Source organism: Pleurodeles waltl, chromosome 8 (assembly GCF_031143425.1).
Source record: "Pleurodeles waltl isolate 20211129_DDA chromosome 8, aPleWal1.hap1.20221129, whole genome shotgun sequence".
In the NCBI taxonomy this organism is placed as follows: Eukaryota; Metazoa; Chordata; class Amphibia; order Caudata; family Salamandridae; genus Pleurodeles; species Pleurodeles waltl.
The window spans coordinates 1,404,030,920-1,404,055,178 of NC_090447.1; the positions used below are offsets into that span (position 1 = coordinate 1,404,030,920).

At 41.2% G+C, this 24,259-nt stretch overlaps 1 protein-coding gene across 1 annotated transcript in view; it reads right to left on the reverse strand.

Moving 5' to 3' along the window:
* The window catches only part of CRYZL1 (crystallin zeta like 1), a 160,979-nt gene that overhangs the window by 97,908 nt on the left and 38,812 nt on the right, over positions 1-24,259 (reverse strand). The window contains exons 3-5 of the mRNA XM_069202491.1: positions 17,626-17,703; positions 12,742-12,814; positions 4,193-4,237 (exon numbers count right to left, since the gene is read on the reverse strand). Coding sequence (XP_069058592.1) covers positions 4,193-4,237; positions 12,742-12,814; positions 17,626-17,703 — 196 coding nt within the window. The remainder of the gene's footprint in view (positions 1-4,192; positions 4,238-12,741; positions 12,815-17,625; positions 17,704-24,259) is intronic.

The following is a 24,259-nucleotide window of genomic DNA, read 5'->3' on the forward strand; positions in this document are numbered from 1 at the left end:
CTTACATATAATGCAAGTAGTAAATAGTCTAAGGAGGCCTTTTTTGGTCACATTGAGGATAATCAGCAAATTTGCATTATTAGAAAGGAAAAGTTAATAGTTACTGCTCCTGGACCGGTGTTATGCAACACATTCATGTTGTCTGTCTAGCACCATTGCCCAGGAGGCCAATGAGTCAGCAACAGTACTATGTCCTGTGGCAAGCTTTGTGGAAAGCAAGCTTTCTGTTTTTACTTAGAAGCAGAAATATTGAACATACTCTGGTGGGTTTGTAATAAAGATCAGTAGAACCCCCCTCATTTTACAGTCTTTTTTGGGGTTAATGAGTAGGCTGATGGATGAAGGATTATGATTTGGATTACTTTACTCACTGTTGCAGAACTTTTGGTTTACTCTACCAGATTGTTCAATTTAGTGCTACTCAATCAATCAATCAACATTTATGTAGCGCAGCTTATCTCCCAGGGGATCTCAAGGCGCTAGTTGGGGGACGCAGGTCAGTCAAAGAGCCAGGTCTTGAGGTCCTTCCTGAACTGAGCCACAGATGGGGACTGCCTGAGGTGTAGCGGCAACGTTGTGCAGGTCTGCGCGGTGAGGTAGGAGAAGGATCTTCCTCCAGCCATGTTCTTCTGGATCCTGGGGATGGTGGTGAGGGCCTGGAGGGAGTGTAGAAGGAGAGGCGGTGGTTAAGGTAGGCAGGTCGAATGTTGTGGAGGGGACTTGTATGTGTGGGTCAAGAGTTTGAAAGTGATGCTGAACTCTTGGCGGCTGCAGAAGAAATCACTTCTATATCATCCTTTTTGGCTTGTTATAAAGCCCTCTCCAGCCTTTGATTTGGTTTTGTTTTGAATTTTACTTATTTTCCGAATTATTCTGGGATTTGCTTCTTTGTGACTGTTGCTCTCCACTTATTTTTTTCTTTTGGATTTTTGTTTTGTAGGAATGTCTTGCCATTGGATAAAAACATAATTGATGGATACTTCTGACCTGTGAAGAACATGAGTAGGCCATTCCAGTATGATCATTTAAACCTGTACAGTGGCACCATCAAATTATGTTACTAAAATCTATCGAGTTTTGGGTAACTCTTACTGCCCAGGTACTAGAATCCAGAAACCCAGCCCAGGCTTGGAGTAAGTCAAACACAGACATGGACAACCACTGGTACTTCAACATCCTTCCACAACAAACAGCAGAAGAAGGGAATTAAACAAACCTCCTCCCTTCGCCCAAGAGGAGTTAATGCAGCATTTATTAATTTAATTGTACATTTAAATTATATAAAATATAAAACGTTTTAAAAATCAATATATGGCTTTTAACTAAAGGTAGTTGGGTGGGTGATTTCATTTTTAAATTATTTCAAAATTAATATGTATAATATAGATTAATATATTTAGAATATTAAACGTTTTAATACAAATTTCATTTGAGGAGATAATGTGTTGTAACTTTGTACTTTATTAATTCTAGGCTAATAGTAGTTACTTAAAAAGTTTATTTATATGTTACATTCAAATAATTGTATTTCATTTGAAAAAAATAAAAGAATAACTAGACTTTAATAGTTCTCTCCAAATTTTCCTATAAGGAGATCTCAGTCACTGTGGCAGCGATTCCACAACCAGTTAGAAAGTTATTCTTATGTGTACATGTTCAAATATATTTCTACTTCAAAAGGAGAAAAGCAAAAACTGGAGCTTTACAACTAAGTGTAGTAGATCTACATGTCACCGGATCTACTCATGTAAATTTACCTTTATGTATTGGTCCCAAGATCTTCATTATTTAAAAGGAGCAACACTAAAAGACTTGGGACAATAGGTCATTCCGTTCTATACAACTATTATACTGTCATTCTTCCCCCACACCATCAGTAGTACACATTGACTGAGCATAAAACAATGGCTGTCTGTTATTGCTTACAGGAGGCCTCTCTATCCTGTTGGGCAATATTGGGCAGAGATGGCAATTTAAGCTATAACTAACCCTCCAGTAGGCTACTAAGCATGAACATTTCTTCACAAGAACACACATCCACGCCAACATACACTCCCAATTCATTCGGATTTGCTCTGCTGGCTCCAGAGCCAAGCACCATGTACAAGTAGCCCATTTGGTCCAGGCTTATTTCTTTACATTCTGGGATTGGCACTCTTTTTGAGCCTTTTAAATATCCAGAATATCCAGAATACCCTGTGCTGTATAAGCTATTCACAAAAGGACCTGGGAAGCGTTAGAGCTCTGCTTTTGTAATGGAATGCTGTGGTATGTGGTGCTTTATGCCAGGTGTGTCCAAAATTGGTTCAAGAGGGCCAGATCTATGTCAGAGTCCCAAGATCCACATAAGATATCTAGAAATGATTACATTAAATGAAGATCAAATAAGGTCCATCATTATCTTGCATATCTGGCATGGCTCAGGGGAAGTAAAATGCCAACAGTTCTCTAAGAGTTCATATAAATACATTAAAGTGGAAAATAGTTACTGAGCAGGGCCAATTTTATATGCACGCTTGTCCAGCATAGCTAACAGCATATCAGTGAGGTATCCAACCCTCGACTGATATGAGATCCCTTCCTTCAATCAAAAGGGCATCCTGGCACCCAGAGATACACTGACCCTTTAAGCAACAGGTTTATTTCTATAGCCTAGAGTGTCTTCAAAATTATGTCAAGGCAGTCTTTGCATTTCTGACTTACAGAAAACGTCTGCGAGCTACACCTAGAGTCCACATACCAAGGTCATGCATTTCCGTTTTTGGCATCACCTTTGTCTGCTACTTTCAGCGTTCAAATCGCAAAGCTACTATATTGAAGCTGGATACAATGAAATGACAGTGATGATTATTCTGAGGGCTGTGAACTTGAGATGCTGCATGGAGCCCTAGACTGTTCTGTTCAGTGGACATAAATGGGTATTATTTGGAAGACTGCACTTGTGAACCTGTTGTTAATACTGAAGCTTCACAGTAATTAGGCACATTTCTTAATAATTCCTAGAAATGGACAGCATCAATCAGCAACAGAGAACCCTGGTACCCACCCAATAGTAATATGTATGAACCAAAATTATACATTGTCAGTCATGTTTACTCAATTAGCCCAGTGATGTTAGAGACTTGCCGAAAGGATGTTTCGAAGGTGGAGACAACTCTCTGGAGAAAAACTATTCTGTGTGTAACTGACAAAAGGCAAACGTGCTGGGTATGAGCAAACTTAAAGACTGAAGTTCCCAATGTTACTAATGCAAGAAGGCTGACTGAAAGTGATGTTATTCTTCTTTAGGTATAAAAAAGCAACTGAGAAAGAACTACATGTATTGATGTCTTACTCTGTGTAGCAGTTTTATCCTGCTACAAGTACCAGAGATGTTTTGGCATGCGTGAAATGTTCAATGCAGCTACGAGGGTCGAGTGAGCCAGAATCAACTCAATGGCTTGGGTCCGCACATCTATTGAGTATTTTCCGGAAAATGTGCATCACTACTATAACTTGCAATAGGAATGTTCATATCATCTTAGTCCGAGCAATCCATACTCAAGAAAGGTATGTCTGACTAAGTGCTCTAGAGATATTATTAAGAAGTGATAATTTAAAAGTTACCCTATGTACAAAAGATCTCTCCTTAAATTACATAAAATTTATTGTGCTAAATATGTGCCCTATCCTACATAGTTATATACTACCTGTATGCTACCAAGGTAGTGGTGGATAGTAAAAAAAAATAAAAAATAAAAGTGACACAATTAGCGAAGCAAAAATTTAAACCAAAGAACAGAAAGCCTGTTTGAAAGAAGGGTTTTCAAAGCTCTTACAAATTCTGTACTGTTTAAGAGATGTAGCCATAAAACATGTTTTAGGTACTAAGCCGGGTATCTCAACAACTTGAATGAACCAAAAGAAGCCACAATTCAAGCGTATCAACTTGAAAGTTTTAAAGGTAGCCAATGCAAATGAAATTTCAAAATAGTTCATGTCATTTTTCGCACTTGTGTATATTGAACTGTGTGGAATAATGTTTATTGTAACTCAATGCCTCATGTATAAATTTGGAGTAGACTGCTTAATAACATTCCACAGATTATCCTAGTACCAATTTAAATGTTAATAAGTATGATCATTATTAGTTGTAACCACCCTACATAACAAGCGTGGAACACTGTAATTTTTATTATAATTTGCAACTTACCCACCACCTCATCGTCTACTTGAAAGAAGGAGACCTTGGATCCCACTATGTACCAAACACAAAAACATATTTCCAGTGAGAAAGTGGCTATTATGTAAAATTCACAGATAAATCAAGCAATGACATATTTACACAACACTGATATAAAAGTGGCATGTACATCATGAACTAAATGCACATGAAATACATATTCTTGGAAAAATCTTATTTGATTTGGACTTATGGTCTAGTGATCCACTTCTGACTTGGGATGAGGCGATAGACTGGTATGTTAGGCTTCTAGAAGTGGCGATTTGGGAGCTATTGGTTGGCCAGCTGAGTTACTGCTAGTTGCTCTTGCACACAAACAACCTACCTACTCCACTGAAGGCCAGAAATGACCAGAATATCATCAAGCTAAAGAATAGAAAAATATATGTGATCCTCCTTATAATATCCAATACTGTCAGTTTGAGTTATCTGGAACATGCAGTTGCAGAGGACACTGAGCTTTCTCTCAAATAAAAAAAAAGCAAAATATCCCAGGTAAACAGTGCTCAAGAGACCAAGGCTGTAAAATAAAGGGGCATGGCCAAGATGGCTGACAGGTTGGACGCTCAGTAAGTGAGCTTCGCACTCGGCTTGAAAATGATCTGTAAAATATCCTGCTAAGGCACGTATTTTGAAGCTGCTGCCATGAAGGATTTAGCCGGATGGGGAGAGGGGGAACTAAAGTCGCGCACGACAGATCTGGAACGATGACGAGAAGGCCTACACTAGGCAATGAGAGGCGCAAGGGAAGGAGAAGGAGGTGTCTGTGAGTCGACGTATTCCCTCCCCAGGGACGCCTGGCCCCGGCGAAGGCTTGCTTGCATCGACTGGTCAGAGGGAAAACCAGCCCCCTCCCTACCCTATTCAATATGTGACCTGAAGGCAGCCTCCAGGAGTTGCGGAGCGGCCTCCCGTGGCACCAACGGGGTGTTGCAGCCACCTGCAGGACCTGGATCATTGGTGGGTTGCAAGGAGTGAATGCGGTCCCAGTGGGAGTTGCAGCCTGTGGCAGGACGACATCAGGACTGGGCAGTGAGTGAGCCACATCATAGGCAAGACTGGGGAGGGTGCCAGCCGCTGCGGCTCCCGCAGCAGTGTGTAGGTCAGAGATGCTGACGGGGCCTGGTGAGTGGAGCCTGCTTGCTTTCTTCGGTCCCATTGCTCTTCTCCTTCTCTTGTCAGACATCGTGGGCGAGATCGCGCCAGGGGCACAGGCCTGGAGCACAACATTATTGACCCCGTGTGGCAGTAGCACTAAGGGTTAGAAGCCCCGGTGCCAGCCACTGCACAATAAATACAGGCCTACACCATGGATACTGAATACCCTGGAGAGACACTGTACTGTGCCAGGTGCGGCTATGGTACCAGGGACAATATGCATACTACACTACCAAAATCAGAACTGTCTCTCTTCTGGGCTAACCTTTGAGGTTGTCACATAAACTAGCTGCAAAACCTATTGAGGAACTTGAGAACAGGTCTGGTGTGGAAAGCACTACCCACTGGCTATAACCCTGTCAGGTGAAAGGAAAGGATGGTGTAGGACTTACTATTGTTTACAATTTTTGGGGGAGGTCCCGGAGAAGGAACCTGGTACGTCATATGGGTAAGAGTGATTAACCGAGAACACTGTGGTATTTTTATGTGCCACGTTTATCTAAAGTTGCTGCAATTTAGAATGCTCAGAACTTTCATTTCAGTGTTTGGTGTAGAACAATGTCTCTTGTACGCCTCTGGGGGGACTGTTGGGATAATGGCTTGAGACTGTAACATCTTCCATACTTTGTTTATTGCAATAAAAGAAAAAATAAATATTTTTTTAAAAAGGCTGCAAATGAAAGGGGGTGAAACTTAAGCTCCATGTCTGGGTTAAACATGGGTGAGTAGCCAAGACTCAACTCAAGGGACAAGTACATGGTGAATGCTGGTGATGAACTTTTCTGTGAGAACTCGCTTGTTTACAAATAAATGTGTTTTAGACTCGGAGGGGCCAGGATTTAAGGGAGCAACATATACAGTAATGGTTGGGGATAAAAAATATGAAGCCAGGTTGAGGCAGTAAAGGAAATCGTACCTTAATCACAGCATGATTAGTGGAAGGACACTAATTAAGTTAAATCAATCTCTGCTTGGTCCTTGCTCCATAGAAAGAGAAGGGAGTGACGCATGTTACACACTAACCAATTAGAAGGCAGCGTAGAGATGTGACAATGAAGCCAAAGGATGTAAGCAGTGGGTGGTATCCAAGCCTTTGATTGTAAGCAATAACCCTCACAAACGCAAAACATGTGTTGTGCAAGTGGGGCCAAAAAATAATAGGGATACCACAGCCACGCATTGGGCTGGATACTTTTGTTCTTACATTTTAATTTGATTTAGTATTTATAGATTCTGACATAAGAGATTTACGGTGTGTAGCAAATTGTTCCATCCAGTTAGCCCATTTTTGACTACCCGTTTTTGGATGTTTACTGTGGATGAGTCTCACTATCACAGTCTCACTCACAGTAAATTCATGGTAATTGGACAAAGTGTTTACTGCCAGTGTCAGCCTCTTAAGATAATCCACTGTACTGCATCAAGGGAAGGGGCACAGTAATGGTTAAATATGAACAAGTGTGTAGACTGCACATGTGAGATTACCATTGTGTGCTGCCCGGGAATTTCACCCAGGTAGTCTGACTGAGATGAGACTCTGCAAGAATTGGTAATGATATACAGTAGGCCCTTATAATATTACAGGGCTTTCATCGATAGGTCCGTAGGGCTTACTGGAAAATATGTAGTGCTTTCACTGAATTATACATAAAGGAAACATCGGCCTAAAATGCAGGTTTGCTCCACTTATGCTTGAACAGTCCAGCAAGATGTCAAAGTGGGGTAAAACATGCTCTCAACTTTGATTTTGCAGATCCCAACACACTAAATTACCATCTTATGGGACTTCAAGAACTATCATATTTCTCTGGCTCAGCTCATAATCAGATTCCATTACTCTGGTCCCCGGAAGAGGGAACAAAGACCTCCCCACACGAAAGGAGCAAATATCATTGATTGACTCGGTTCCTGGGAAAGGAAGGGGTGGGGAGATAAATCTGCATTTGATAATTAGCTTGTCAAGCTGCACCTGGGCCGGGACAGCTCAGGCCTACTCAACAAAAGAAAAAGCCGAGACCTCTGGAACCAACACAGGAAAGGCTCACCTTCAATGTTTTGGTGGGAAGGACAGAGGCATGGATGTCAGCTAGGAACAGAGCAGAGGCCATCAGAGGAGCTCTTTTAAGAGAATAATTGAAGTTGCCATGATGGATTGTCCAACAATGCTGTGTAGGAGGGTGTGAAGGGATTATGTTTCATCCTAGGATTGGCCAGGGATGCCTGGCATCTAGAACCTTTCACCCCCAATTAACAAATTCTGCACAAGAGAGAGACAGTTGAGAAGCCCCTGGGTCAGGGAGGCAACAACGGAGGAAAGGATGACCAGCTGGAAAGAGTGATCACCTGATGGCCTGTAAGATGGGCTAAGAACTTTGTATTCAGCTGATCCTCAGGAACAAAGTGGGTATTTCCAGAGCCATGGCCCCAAGGACCAGTTGGAACAAGACCTGGGCTCCAAATGAAACAGACTGAGGGAGTTTGAGCTTGACTAGGGATTCCATAACGCACAATCATTACTTTCTCCCATACATTTTCCTTGCACAAAATTTGACCATGGAAAAAATGTCCAGTTTCACACCTTGTACTGTGAGGCGGGAAACAGCATGAAGTATTGCTTTATTATTCCCCCATTCCAAGTCAGGAACTTAAAATGATGTGGAAAACCCGCACTATGCAAACGGTATCGACATTTACCAGGTGTGGCAAGAAAAACAGGCCCGAGTATTCACTAGTGTGACAATCCTTTTTTATTTTTTTATTTTATTTTTTAAGATAGATGCCAGGACGATTTACATTCATGCTGCATTTTAAAAGCTGCTGTAATTACTGTTATGAACTGGGGGCAATATCTTTTAATGGTATATATTTTTATATAAACTTTCTATATATTTGTTGCTGACCTTCCCCGGTCTACATTTTGTGGTAGAGAGTTTTTCATAGTATTTTTTATTTTATTTTTTATCAGAATGTTGGATATGCCATTTTTTGGCGCCATTTTGAGCATTTAGCGCTCTAATGGCCAGTCGGTCTTTTTTTCCTTACTTCTGCACCCATAAAATGAACTGACATGGAAGGCCGTGGGAGGCAGACTAATTAGTTGCTGGTATATGAAAGGAAAAAGTTAAATCTGAAGAGATAACCCTTGGAATGGAGTTGGTGAAAGTATAACTGAAGGAGGAAATTCCTATATATTTTGGATGCGACGTGAAGCGCTGGTGGAGAAGATTGTTGCATCAAGAGAGAGGTTGAACTAAGTTGGTCCCCTATCGTTTTAGTCCTGAAGAAGACCTGTGTGTGAGCCCGGAATTAGCCCGAGTACCAGAGGGGGTCGAAACGTCGACGATGGTGGTTGAGCCTGGATGTGATATTTTTTCCGTAAAATAAAGGAGGAACTGTAATGGGGATTTAATACTGTTGAAATCATAGAAATGATTCAATGCAGAAAAGGATTTACCAACAGGCATTTCTTTGAAGTTTTTTGTTTTTGAATAGATAGGTGAGAGATGTATACTCTTCTTTTTTCTTCTAATCACAAGCACTTGATCTTCTTGCACTTATCTTTGTTCTTCTAATTTGGTGGTTTGATAGGGGATTTCATTTGAATTTTTATATGAGTATGGAACATATTTTTGTATATAAAATAAAGGATGTTTTCCAAATAAGTATGAACCTATGCTGCATGTAAACTACATGAGATGTATGTTGTTTAATTTGGTTCCCAAGTGGGCAATGTAGTTTTGTAATAAGTCCTACCCAGCTCTTTTGGGTTTTTTTCAGGGTGACCCTCTGTGGTCTGTGACATACCCATAAAATGAATAGGCAGATGCAGGTGCAGAAGCACTGCAGGCATGCCACTGCTGTGCCACAACCAAGCCTGTCTGCACTTGGACAGCACCAGGGGCAAGGGATTCTGCTCATTTTGAAGCACACCCCATCTCTTAATCAGCAGATTTGCTACTCTCTTTCAAAAGCCTGCTCTATGTGCAATGCTTATATTCCATCAATTTGGCAAGGGAGGCTACATATTGCCTGCACTATTTGCTTTAGCTGAAGCCTCACCCCCAGAGTAAGGAGGACTGAGCTACCATCTCTACTAGTGTTGAGGGCAACCCAGTGAGGAAAGACAAAAATCGCTTCTGCGTTTATAGTCTAAATTGTCGTTCATTATCCCATCACAAGTAGGCTATTTTTACCCTACTTGATAATTTGCACACCAGTTCCTTTTTTTGTTTGTTTAACAGAGACGTGGCTTAACCCCCTGGCCATCCATGATGTGATGCTTTCCTTGCCGGAGGGCTACCACATTGTTGGCCTTAACATTCACTTTGATAACTTATATTGTCCCCAGGTGCTTAGCCTTGTACATGATTTGGAAGCTATTCAGCTTTTGCTACTCTCACTGTGTGTCACCCCACCCTCCATGACTCGACCTTGGTCTAAAGTAAATGCTCAGTTGTTGTATAATCTTCTAGAGCAAGGTCAGATGAAGCTCTACAACAGGTTGAAGGAGGAGGCAGATCTGGCTTTAAGAGCGTGGCTAATGGACCCCCCCTTAATTGTCTTATCCCTTTAAGAGAAAGGCCGCCCTAACCTCTCAAACATTGGGTACCCTAAATGCTAGCCTCTCAAAAAGGAGTGTAAGGAGCTTCAACAGACATGGAGAAAAAAAACAATGAAACATCTAGTAAGATGATCTATAGCTATGCAATTTAAAAATATCCTTAAAGGCTGGGGCTTTCAGGTAGTGGACAAACCCAATTTTTTTGAGTCATTTAAGACTGACTAAGGAGTCTCTTTTTATTATCTATGTTCGTCCTTTGGCAGACCTTCTAGAGTTTTTCAGTTTCATTATATTCTTGTACAGAGATGACTCTGAATTAGTATTTTCCCTTTCCTCTGAACATGGAGGTTATGTTGCATGCTGTACATTTTGCATCCTAGCACTCTCCAACTGGATGGGGATAAACTGTCTGCATTGTAAGGGAAGAAAACGGAGGCGTTGGCTGTGGGCAACAAGCCTCCGACGTGGTGGACAGATGAGCTTGGCTCTCCTCCCTCACCTAAACCTGCAGTAAAATACCATGGGATCTGGCTCGAAGATGCCCAATGGATAGACCTCCAGATCACAAAACAGTCTGCTTGTTGCTTTGGCCACTCCCCAGTTTGAAAATGTTCTTGAGGGTTTTACCCAACCATGCGCAAAAGACCATAGTGCAAGCATGCATCTAACATCTGCCCACCTGAACTATGGCAATGTGCTTTATCTGGGGGGTTTCAGAGTCCTCCCTTTAAAGACTGCAGGTGATACAAAACACTGCAGCGTGGCCACAAACCTAAATATCATTCAGTGTTCGCTCACTTGTCCTTACTCCATTGACTTCCTGTGGAAAAAAGGATTAAGTTCAAGGCATTATCCACTGCCTACAGGGCCTTCTTAGGCTCCTGGCCTAGATTCATCAGAGTCCTGATTCGGCCATATAAACTTACTAGGGCTCTGCAGTCAGCAAAGAACAATTTAGCATTGCAGCCCAGGTTCAGAAGAGCAAGAAATGGAGGATGATCATTCAGCTATCTGGCCTCCACACACTGGAACTTTCTTCCGCTTGAGTTCCAGTTCAGTCTCAGCGAAGCATTGTTCAGGAAAAATCTCAAAACATGGCTTTTCTAAGTCAGCATCATTGTGTTACTTTGTACTGTATCAGTACCGACAAGCCATGGCTAGGGAGCTGTGCATGTAATGAAAAATGAACTAATCCTAAACTACAAACATAGAAATGTGTCATGTTGCATGCATTGACAGACCCACTGTAATCATTTGTCGAGGGGCAACATAGTTGTTTTGTGGGGGAGGAGGAGTAAGCTAAAAAGTATAAAGTCAAGTATGAAGTGTCAAGAATCCCTTATTAATGGTACAAAACTAGATTAGATTACCTGAATTTCAACCACCACAAATGAATCCCCATTTACTTTTAACTGAAAGTCTTAAGTCCATGGACTGTCATGAAGATGGCCCGTTGTCAATGGCTTGTACTGAAAACAATGTCCAACTAAGTTGTATTTCAATTAATCCTCACCTTAGCATTCTATATGCATGACAACAGGAATGTGATAGACCACAGAGAAAGACAATCTTAGGAGGAGGACTATGTCATATTTAAACTGGATTTATTTTATTTATTAGTACTAATGCTGCATACTCAAGCCACACTAAACGGAAAGCATTATATCAGGCTCTAATCCCTGACAGAAACTTACATTTTAGGACACAATTGCTATATTTAAGCCTGTCAGGAATTCGCAGAAGGAATCTTCTACTACTGTGTCACTACAGCTGAATGATCATTCACAAATGCAGAGAATTCATCAGTATTAAATCCCACACAAAGGAAAGGAAGTGGTCAGTACTTAGGCCCTCATTACCACCAGTCTAAAGACTGCCAGGGCCGTGGTGGTGGTCGTGGTGGTCTTGGTGGTGAAGGCCGGCAAATTACGAATTTAGCGGTTTGGCCAAAGCCAAACCGCCGATACTGCACCTGTCCGACCGCTTTTCCGTGGTCCTCCGGGCTTATTCACTCTTCACAAACAGATCTTGTAAATAGACAGCCAAACTGTTTCTTACTATTAACATCGAAGATCTGACAGTCATACAACATTATCAGACTATGCATTTATAAGTGCATACTCTAAATTATTAGAAGACTGATTATTTTAAAGCAGTGGTTCCCAACCTTTTGACTTCTGTGGACCCCCACTTTATCAAAACTGAAACACAGATGATGTACACTGAATCATTATTGGAATCTGGGGACCCCACACCGAGTATTACTGGAAGCCGGATACAGATGACTAAACATTGTCAATGATTTGAAATGAAAAACAATACACAAAAAATACAGGAACATGCATTCCTTAAAACACATACACAAATGATAGCACATTTTATTTAATTTGCAAACATCTAAAATAAAAAATAAAAATCAAATGTTCATTTTTTTTATAGGAGGATTGGAGCTTTTCTAAATGCAAATGAAGCCACACATCAGCCATAATATATTCTGCTTGATCAACCTGCACTGCTCCCACGAATCAATGTGAGGATTGTTATTTACTTTTAGCCTCCAATTTCAAATTCCTTGATATTTACTGTACATTTACAATTTTTCAGTTGTACATTTAGCCATTTTATTTATATACACTTTATTAATCAGTTAATATTAAGTTAATTTTGTAAGCAGTCACCGCCCCCCTGAGGAGGCTTCACAGCCACATAGGGGGTCCAAGGACCACAGGCTGGGAAACACTGTTTAAAGTATTTGCTTTTGCCTAACCTCCTGAAAAACATCATACTATAATAGACTTACCCTCTAATACAACACCCGCGATTTCCCTTCCCACTGGCAAACACTGATTTTCCAATTTGATTTCCGACAAAAACTGAAAAAATTAAGACATTTTATTTTATAATTATTTTTCTCACACACATTAGATTCGGCCTCCAGTGGCCAAGATTCATTCAGCAATTCTAAGCATCACTTTTTTGAACACTTTGGTTCCAATGTAGGCGTTTCATTCTTGTTTCATAAACAAAACATTTACTTGTGACACTAGTTTTACTGCAAAAATAATTCTATTATTGAAAAATTAAAGATAAATAAAAAAGCTGCACAAAGTCAGAAGGCCTTGGGTCACTGTATTTTTTTTTTTTTTTTAAAGAACGCCCAGGCGCATAAGGAGGGACACAACTATATATTACATTGAAAAGTTCTCACCACCAAGCTGTAATTAGATGTTAGAAGTGGAAAACAGAGGACCGGTTATGGAATGCACAGGAGGGCTTTCACAAAGGAAAACCAAAAGTAATTCATGTCAACAGTATAGTTAGAGAAGGGGGGTGGAAATGAAAATGGAAGGCAGCTTGCCGAATAAAAGCAGCAATTTTCATGAGGCCATGTTTAGATTTTACCAAATAAAGGTAACACTGTAAGTGATGGCTCACAGCTGGAAAATCGGTTCCTAAAAGATATCATAGACAATATAAGCTCTCTCGTGGTCTATTAAATGTCACTCAGAACCACTTTGTGAGCAATATCGCCGTTTTCACCGTCACCCATCTAAATTCTAAGTATTGTTATTTCTGAGTACATCCTGTCCAATCGAGACCATTACCTATGCATTTCTCTCTATACATTCACTATGACAACTTTGAACTGAGAGCTGCCAGATTCCCCCTAACTTTCTCATGAAAGCATAGAAGATTAATGCTTTCAATCAGGCAAGTCCTAAGTCCAGCACTAACAATCTTTGGCATGACACGTTCAAATTCCAGTGGAGGGTTTCAAATTTTTCACTTAATTTGACATTGAAAATGTAACTTAGGAAGAAGATGTAAGCCAGTTATTCCAAAGATGAGGGTCTAGCATTCACCTTCTGGTAGAAAAAGGTACTTAAGAAAAGCAGTGAAAGGTCAGCTGAATGAGCAAAAGTGACCATTGGATTTCGCAGAGAAAAATGAGTGGACTGATCAGCACTATATATAACTGAAAGAAAACGTCATGTTTTGTGGTCAAATATATTTGCAAGATATTCAAAAATGCTAAATTTTAGAGCTACACTCACTCAAATAGGTTTTTAATTGACATATGATAACACTGAAATGTAGCAATTCTATTTTTCTATTTTTTTTAATAAGGGTACAGTAGTTTAATGGGTCATGAGGTCATTTCGCCTCCGAATTTGTGGACTGATTCTTGTTCTAGGTCCTGTTCTGTCTCTGTGAGTTCTTTACTCTTTTTGGACAGTTAGTTTTTCATTTTTCATTTACTTTTCTGAAAGCTGGATGGTGATATTAGGGGTGGGTAAAAACAAACAAATTAAGATGAATCTAAAACTCATTGATGACAAGGTCAGGCTCAGAAATGGCAATCACAATAGCAACATACTTTCAACAATCCTGCGGGGCATTAAATACGACACCAGGGTTCTCCAACAAGTGGAAGCTACTGACAGAAGGCCAGGTGCCTGTAAGTAGCTGTTCCGCATGCAGTGCGGCCTACTAACTGATAAGCTTTTGCTTGGTTGAACTAATGTATCTACCAAAATTGAAGGTGTGTATTCAAGGCTAAAATGTGCGCCTTTTCAGAAATAATATGCTGATGTTTGATGAAAACATAGAACAAATGGTTGAATTTCCATAATGTATTTCGGGCTGATATCTGAATGAAACTGAAATGAATGAAAAATGATCTGGTGTAGGGGTGACCTACTAAGAAAATTATTAACTCGGTGCCAGGGGCATTGTAACTATGTCTGTTATGTATTACCCATGTAGGGCATGCCACATCAACAACACTTTTTTTACATGATGGCTGGCAACTGTGCCTGATGCAATGAGGTGATCACGGCTGGTAATTCTGTGTATAGTGGACATTAATGTAATCTTGGCTGATGCGGTCACTGTTACAACCCTCACAATATTAGCAGCTTAGAATAGTTTTCACTGAGCATCAGTACCTCTCACTACAGAAAAGGTTGTAGACATCTGTGATAAACGGACTAATTGACATAATGGTCTGAATACTTACACTTACAGTGAGGAATAGAATCCTCCTCTAAATTAATCGAAGTGAGATTAAATTGCTGGACTACAGGAAGCTTGTATAGTAAGAGATAAATATTTTGCATGGTGAACAAAATGAAAAGATGTGCTGTCATCCTTCGTCAGAACTACCATTTAGCATACAAGATTAACAGTATAACAAAGACAGGAGACTTCTCAAACTGAGAAATATATTTGGTCATCTCAGGATTACGTGACCACAATATGTCCTGTAGGGCACCTTTTACAACATATGGTGTTTACCATCACTTTGTACTTCTTTGTTCATAAATTTCCTTATAAATAACCAAATATTGATTCATTCATTTGGTGGCTACACACATAAAATGTATTTTCTTTTCCTGATGACTTCCAATGTAGGCTGAGTCACCCATGACATTTAACGACTTTAAAGCGATTCTGGATAAATTACCAGGGAAAATTAGCAGTTTGGTATTTGTGAGAAATCAAGAAAGAAACAGGCAGTGTAGGACACTCTCCCTGTCCCCCTCTCTGAAACCTTTTCACGTACTTGGTGGTGATGGTCTCTATCAAATTCTTCATGTTCTAGTGTTTGCACCTTTAGTAGTCACATTCAGGAGTTGGTATAGCTAAGTCGAAGTCGTCAGCATGCAATCCTGTACTCGCTAATGGGCCTACTAGCCTTTCCACAGCAAAAATTATAACTTGGGTTTTTTACTCTTGGGATATATGTAAATATATGTCCTACTCTTTTATATACAGCACTCGATAGGCCTTCTGTAGCAGTGATATAGAATATATATATATGGTCTGGACTTCGTCATTCACTTAAATGGCAAAGTTGAGCAAGCAGTTTAACACTGCTCTACCAGTCTGCATTTGCAAGCTGGGAGACATGTTTTACTTTGTCGCACCCAGGGAGGCACAAGAGGTGCTGCAGCCTCTGAGGACACTAACTTACACTAAGGGCCTATAGGTAAGTTAACTTATGCCCTATGCCCACTGGGTATCAGCCAATCAAACATATACTTTTAGGGGTCAAAGCACTGGTGCTGAGGTCTGGTTAGAAGGCCTCAGTGCACTCTCCGAGCTGCAAAAGCAGCAGCATAATCTACATTTTTTGGGGTGATAATGCAAATTCTTAGCAGGAAAAGAATGTAGGAAATCATTTGCTTCTGTGTTCTCAGAACTCTGATTTAGTAGCTTGGTGAAACATGGTTTTGCACCATCCTTTATGTTGATATAATCAGTAAAGAAAAACAACATGTGATATAATCACAACAGGATGTAGTGATTTTAATGGAAAGATTATAATTCAGGAGCACAGTAAATAAGGCTGTAGCCACACAATAGTGCCAGGGCAATGGCCACCTTCAAAGTTATCTGTCCACATGTTGAGGTTGCCTAAAATGAGGAGATTATTTGATACAGGCACCATGAATTAAGTTAGGTCCGGGATATTGGAAGAAAATAATCTCATCAACTATTCAGAAAGGTTCTATATCCTTGCTCAAATGCAATAAGAAGAGGGGCTATTCACTCATTTCACAAGCAGGTGTGTGAATTATTTGTACCAGAAGCCATTCACCTCATTTGATGGGGCACCCTGCTACTTCCTCAAAGAGGAAATGCTGCCTATTAAGAAAAATAAAGTAAAGAAAATAAATAGAGCTGATTAAATCTCATAGTGTTCTTAGTGGAATCTGATAAGAGATTTGCTAGAAACAGTGACAAATACATTCAACTTAAAATATGACTGAATGCACTGGAAGTACTAATAGAAGGTAACTATGACAATGGTGCATCATTTACAAAGATCTGAAGTAGAAAATGAAAAGGAGAAGATGGCACTGCGCCCTAAAACGTCTTGGTAAAAGGCTTGCTTACTTTCTAGGTGGAAGTTGCAATTTCTTGAGATGTGTAGATACCTAGAAGCCAGTCTTGATAAGCTTGTCTACAACCTAGAATGAAATGTGCTTCTCCTCTTGGTACCATGCAAATGACAAAAGTGGACCAAGTGCAACAGATTCAGATTCGAAGTGATGTCAATTTACCATTCGTAGTACTTCACTAGCAGTCCACAGGGCACCCAACTATGTGGCAGATGTAATTACTCAACAGTGGCACTCGTAATTCAATACTATTAATCAAGTTTGTCTATGGCAAAGCAGAGCTCACTTGGCCAACAATTGACTTTGGGCACGTAACCCAATAGGTGAACCATAACCTGCGACAGGACCTTGCTGCGGGCAGCAACATTTTTCATACAATGCTCTGATTGCAGTCATCAGTAAAGGACACTTGGATTCTAATTCTGTTTTCCCTACTTGACCAAAAAGTATGCAGTTGGAGCCAATTCCGAGTATAGCTTTATGTTTCAGTTTCTGTAACTGGTAACACTGACAAAGTTTTGAAAACAGTCTGGCCACCGATAAAGATCTAATAGAAACACAATACAGAACTTTAACCTGTGCGAACAGCAACTTTCCAACATCTGGTATTATTTGCTACAAATACTTTTATTTTTCACCATTTCATATGTTTATTGTTATAGAACATCATGCAAAAAAGAAAATTCCAACAATCATCCACATTCACAGCAATAAGGTCGAATCATAAAAACAAACAGAGTATGGCTTGTTGTTTTGAGCTATGATAAGATAAATACCTTTGTATCTATGGAGCTCAGTGCACATGCCTTGACGCTTATCTTCAGATAATACTCACTTGTAGGGGGAAGATTTTCCTACAAAGATGAAAAAAGGTAGGCAGGAGACATTTAGGTTAACATCCTGAATCATACTGTATCAAGTATACTTCCATGAGCATTTATTTACTTTATGATTTAATTTCATTTAAAGCGCAGACATTAGATTATAGATAATACACATACTGACAGTGCAACCAAAAGGACTGAAATTAGACAAGGAGAAAACTGAAGATTGATTGGAGGGGAAGGGATGCATTAAAATTGGTGGTCCATATTTAAGTTCTAACAGGTGTAACTGAAGAAGATTAATCTGTGATAGTGGGAAGGCTGTCCTACCAATGTTGTGGCACAGTGGGGTACCTATCCTTTTGTGAGACAGTCTTCACCATTATTATTATTTCAACTTCTTTTCTGCTCCTTCACAGGGCAGACTTCCCACAAGCAACAACTGGCTCTGTGGAGTGGGTGGTATGCACACACAAGGTGGAGTCAGGTCACCAAGAGAAAGTATGTCAGACACCAGTAGTAACTAGTACTATAGAATGATTGTTTTAGACCCAACAAGGTTTGAAAGAGAGCGGTACAAAGAAGTGGCCATCTCCAGGAGCCTAGAATAGGAAGTTAATAGGCCAGACTAGAATCTCAGCAAGGGAACTCATCAATGAGACTCAGTACAGCACAACACAAAGTACATCATTGGAGAATACAGGGCCAACCCCATGGAGAAAGGTGAAACAGGAGAAGGCACAGAGACCACCTTGCAGCATAAGATACCAAATGATTGTGTAAAGGACTCAGTCGGAAGGAAAACTGGACACTGTCTCGTCGCCCCGTAAGCTAAAGAAAGCGTCACACTATGGGTAGCGATATGGGCAGAGTACACTGGTGAGTGAGCAAGGTCAGTCTTCAAAACAGGCAGGTAGGGGTTGCTTGATGAAGCTCAGGGCTGAAAGGCACAGTAACATAGTAAAAGGTACAAAAAGGAACAAGGGTTATCCCACTATCACTAACTTGGACGCACATATTGAGGGACCTGAACATGATCACTCTTAGTAACTCATTGATACACCAGAGAGAAAGGCATAGTGATGTAGTGACATTCAGAAACTGTTCAGGATATGTAGAATGACAAGCTTCAGTCACTCAGAACAGGTATAATGAGGGCAGAATATTAAGTTTTCCAAACTTAGACTATGTGTACACATGCAGAAGTGCAAGCTTAACTCACTCAAAACAGGTTCCACATGCAGAAATGCAAGATTTGCTTACTCAGAATTTGCACATGATATGTGCAGTTGGGTGTTTCCCTCACTCAGAATAGGTCTTGCACATGTGAAAGTGCAAGCTTCTCACACTGACAGCATGTATAGGACTTGCTGGAGGGCAAGGTTTGATCAACCAGAACAGGTCTAACACATTCAGAAGTGAAAGCTTCCCATACTTAGATGAGGTATACACCTAAAGCTTCACTAACTCAAAAAGATCAAGCACATGCGTAAGTGTATGTTTCTCTCCGAAAATAAAAAAAAAGAAATTGTAAACTGCACATTACACAAAAATATATTTAACACAGTGGTGTTTGCCATTGTGTAGTTATGGTTATGGTGCACTTTCCATTTAAAAGGCTTTTTTGATTTCCTACAACATCTGATGATAGAATGCCAAATTTACTGCATTTTCCTACAGTTGAACGAAAATGCTAAACAACTGCTGCAGCAGTGGATGACAGCCCTCTTTCCCTAAACCATACTGTGGCACAAGAAACTGGCAATTTTACAAATTGTGATGCAGGGGACTGGGTCTACTTGTCCAGTGTACAAAATAAACATCAAGGCATGTTGTCCTGGCCCCAAACAATAAGCCCTGGCCGTCAGGCAGTAGGAATTCCCTTCCGGTTGCCACAAAATTACAACTTCACTCAAGGAAGTGCCTTTGCTTGGTTTGATGTAAATCTATTCAGTGGAGTTTGAGAAATCAGTGTTTAAGGCTTGAAAGGGTTTAAAGAAAGAGATAGCAGGAGTCATGGACGATCTTTTATTTCACAGATCCTTAAAGGATTCGCAAATACACAGAGAATACACAAATCGGGTTAAAAAAAATCTAAGGCATGCCTTTGGACAAGGGACTTTCTTTTTCTCCTGTCATCCACGGTGGAATCCGGCTGTGAATTTAAAAATCCCTCACCCTCTCATTGGATGGCCTCACAGAAAGATTTCTGTTATGCCCATTACACAACAGAATGCATGGAGCACTGTGTTGGGAATAATAATTTTTAAAAAGTCATGGTGTATCACTGTGGACCTCACCCTGGATCCAGAGCACCCTGGCAGACTTTGCTTCCATCACTGGGCTCCAGGTTAACTGGTCAATCTCAGCGGTACATCCGCTCTGCCCAGAACAATCACCATGTGATCTGAATCTAGGAGATGCCCACCTTCATTGGCGCCCACAAGCAGTTCGATACCTGGAGATCCACCTATACCATAGCCCGCTGATCTCTTTGACGGTAACTACCACAAAGTTTTAAGAAGGATCAGGTCCAAAATGCGTTTCTGGTAGACCATCCCACTGGCACCTATAATAAGGCAGCCCTGCGAAAATTTTGCTTCTACCTCGATTACTCTATTATTTTGTAACTCTCCCAATCATACCACAATGCTCCTTCCTTGTGGAGCTGGACACTCTCTTTACCAAGCTTATCGGAAACACCAGCCAACGCCAGGTCGCCCTCGCTAAACTACAATTGCTGACCTAACAGGGAGGCCTGGGGGATCCGTCCTTTGAAGCCTACTTCTTGGCAGCGCAACTCCAATGGCTATCTCGTTGGACCGTGGGCTGCTACCTGGGAGAGTCTGCTAATGCTGAGGGATCCATCCCAATTCTGGCACTGCAGGCCTCCTTCTGAAGAAACCACAACTCTCATACGCGTGACCATTACAGTTGGCGATGGATTGGCGATGTATGGCCCATGTGCACAGGCTAGCTCGCACCACCCTGCTATACACCCCGATATTCCCTCTTATCAGGATATTGTAATGATGCACAAAAGCTCTTCAGACCAATGTGAGTCCTCCAGTATTTATTGAGTAACACAGTAAGTACAAACGCGAATCCCTCGCCAACCTCCGACACTTCTGCTCCGTCCAACTCCAACCGTCCCCCTAGAATGTAGAATTCCTGACATGCGTCGCATGACGAGAATTCCACTACACAACACATCCCCCTCCTTTACAAACATAGAACAAGAGAAAGAAAGGAATATCACGAACAGGATACAAACAAAATGAAAATTTAGCAAAAGCACTTTGTATGAAACTACAACAATGTGTAGATAAATATAACATGTGCATACCTAAAAACAAAACATTGTTCAAGAACTGCAACTATATACACACTAGTTAACACATCACCTATTGTTTGGATAATAAACAGTAAACACACAAGACACTACACAACATAATCACGTAAATACCCCGGGGGTTTACAGGTCCTCAAACCTATTCTCTTTGCTTGAACATTCCTTGCATTCACTCCCATACTCAGATCAACCTCTGTCGCTTGTCCACGTTCAGATTGCAACTGAACACTCTCCTGTCCACCACTCCTTCTATTGTCTAATAGGTCCTCATCACTCACGAGTAAAAAACTATTATTCCAACCTGGACCCAACCCTACAGAGTCCACCTTTCTTTCGCCCTCTCCATTGCCTCTGCGATACAAGGCCACTCTCCTCTTGTTCCACCGTTCCCCATTTTTCAACACATGAAACTCGTGTACATCTGTAATACATACGGTCCCCGGAATTTCACACCACCACTTCCTGTGTATCCCATCCTGATGAACAAAAGCTCTTCAGACCAATGTGAGTCCTCCAGTATTTATTGAGTAACACGGTAAGTACAAACGCGAATCCCTCGCCAACCTCCGACACTTCTGCTCCGTCCAACTCCAGCTCCAACCGTCCCCCTAGAATGTAGAATTCTCGATATGCGTCATATGCTGAGAATTCCACTACACAACAGCTACCCCATCAATAAGCGTTCTATACTGCCACAAGCTTGAAGAAATGGACGGACAATCAAGTACATATGGTGGGCGATCTTTTCCAAGATGGTCATCTCTTCCTGTTGACACAGCTGGCACAGAAGAGCAGCCTCTCAACTGGCCAGTTGGTAGGCCAAACTCCATAGTCAAACTGTTTATGCATGCCAAACACTTTGGGACATAGCAGAAGGGGAACTTCCTACACACCTCATACTACACTCCATTCTGTTGATGGAAACTGGCCGCCACCTAATTACATGGATATATATAGAGCAATACGTGAACTCATGCATACTCCCCTGACAACACTCCGACACCAGTGGGAGGATGATTTTGGAAGTGCGCTATGGGACAAGGAGCTTCAATTCTCTAAGCTTGTATCACACAAGTCTTGATTTAAAAACATACAGTTCCTTATCCTACCCAGGGCATACTTCACCCCAGCATGTTTACACTGCTTATTCCCAGGCACACAATCAGGCTGACCCCGCTGCCGAGTTCAAGGACCACATGCTCTGGTCCTGCCCAGCTCTCCAAAGTTACTGCCGTCCTGTACACTCCACACTGTGAACTGTCATAGAACATATGTACCTCGACTCGTGGGAGGCTAGGTCCCTAGGTATCTTCAAGTGTACTAAGCAACAGAAGTAACAGGCTGTTTTGCATCCTTGCAAAGCACACCCCGACACTCCATTGGCGCTCCCCCTTTGTCCCTCTGGTGTCTGCCTGGCATGGTGGTGTACACAACTAGAGGGCGGCGTAGGAAGATGCCCTTTGATATGAGGAGATGCATCACGTGCATAGGTGTCTGATATCCCACCAATGGACCACACTGCTGGCGCACTTCTACCAGGAGGTGACTAACCAATGTTGTGGCACAGTGGGGTACCTATCCTTTTGTGAGACAGTCTTCACCATTATTCTTTCAACTTCTTTTCCACTCCTTCTGATATCCCACCAATGGACCACACTGCTGGCGCACTTCTACCAGGAGGTGACTAACATCACCCATACTTCGTAACTTCGAACACATGTTACTCTGTCCTGATCCTTCAATACATATCACAGCTGGAAGGTTTGTTCTACCATCTTACACTCCAGGTTCACACAATATCATTATCTACCGCTCCCCCTATTTGCCACGCTACTACGACATCCCCACACACACGACTGCTCACCTCTTACCACTTTCCCTCCTCTCATTCTACTCCTCACCGGTCTCATCGAGAAGCATGACGCCACTTCACAATGTCACACCCTTCAACGAAATGATGTTGCTGTCACGCACCATATCTGCATTTATTTCCTGAAACAATTTGTACCACTGTGTCTTGCCGAACATTCATTCTATACTCTCAATGTCTTTGTTTGTAACCTGTAATTGAAAATTCAATTAAAATATTTGGGAAAAACACATGTATGTGGAGGGGGGTTGGGGTGGTGAGCCTACCCTAACCTTTATGAGTGGCCAGAAGGGACCCCTCAGAATCTAAATAATTAATACAAATATATATTTTTATTGCAGAATTCGCAACTCCTGATCCCATACCTATGTCCCTCAGATACTCCTGGTGCCTCACAGTTCACCAATCCACCACTAGATTTGCAAAGCCTTGAACATAAGAGTTAGACAGAGGCCTGGTCAAAAGCCAAGCCCTGCAGCCAACTCTGCAGCACATGGCCGTTGTACCAGAGTCACCAATGGCATTAGTTTATCATTTATTTTGGGTTAATAAAACACAGACAAGTAGAGAAGTATATGAGCCCGAGTAAGGAATAATGAAGACCTTTGTCTCTGAGACAATGCATGTGAAAGACTTTGGAACAATTAGCCTACGCCATAAAATGTAGCCAGTGAATCCGTTCAACCAGAATACAACATCTGCGTCATGGGAATATGAGGGATGCAACTAGGGTGGTAGGCTTTCTACCATAGAGAACATTACAAAGCTCTGGGACGTTAACTGACTTCTTGGAATATTAGGAGACTAATAAATATGTTCTTTACCAGTAACATCAAAAGCATTTAGCTACAGGTTTCATGGTAACCACTTACAGCAAATCTGTGATTATCGTAATCATGTGACATTTGTTGAGCATATCAACAGCTGTTGTTTGAAAGGAGTTCCACTAATCGATAACCTATTACTTTCTCTTATGTACCCTGCATCATTCTTGATAACTTTATGCATGTGTAAATTCACACACAGATAATGGTGGCCATTACTAAACTGGGTCTTCAGAATCTCGGCTCAAAGTACTGAGCATTCGAACTGTTGCCTCTGGGGATGACGGAATCTATATCGACTATCAATCCACCAAATTGCTTCATCACAAAAGAGCCCACAGGTGCTGGGCAGTTTGGACATACTTTGTGTGGCTTGAGATTATGCTGGCTCTAACACCTTTTTATGATGCACAGTCTGGCTGAAATTCATTACGGAACATTAATTTAGAAGGACCGACATATGCGTCAGATGATCATAATGAACCAAACCCTTGAATAAAATTCAGTAAGATACCCATCTCACTCAAGATCCAACATGGG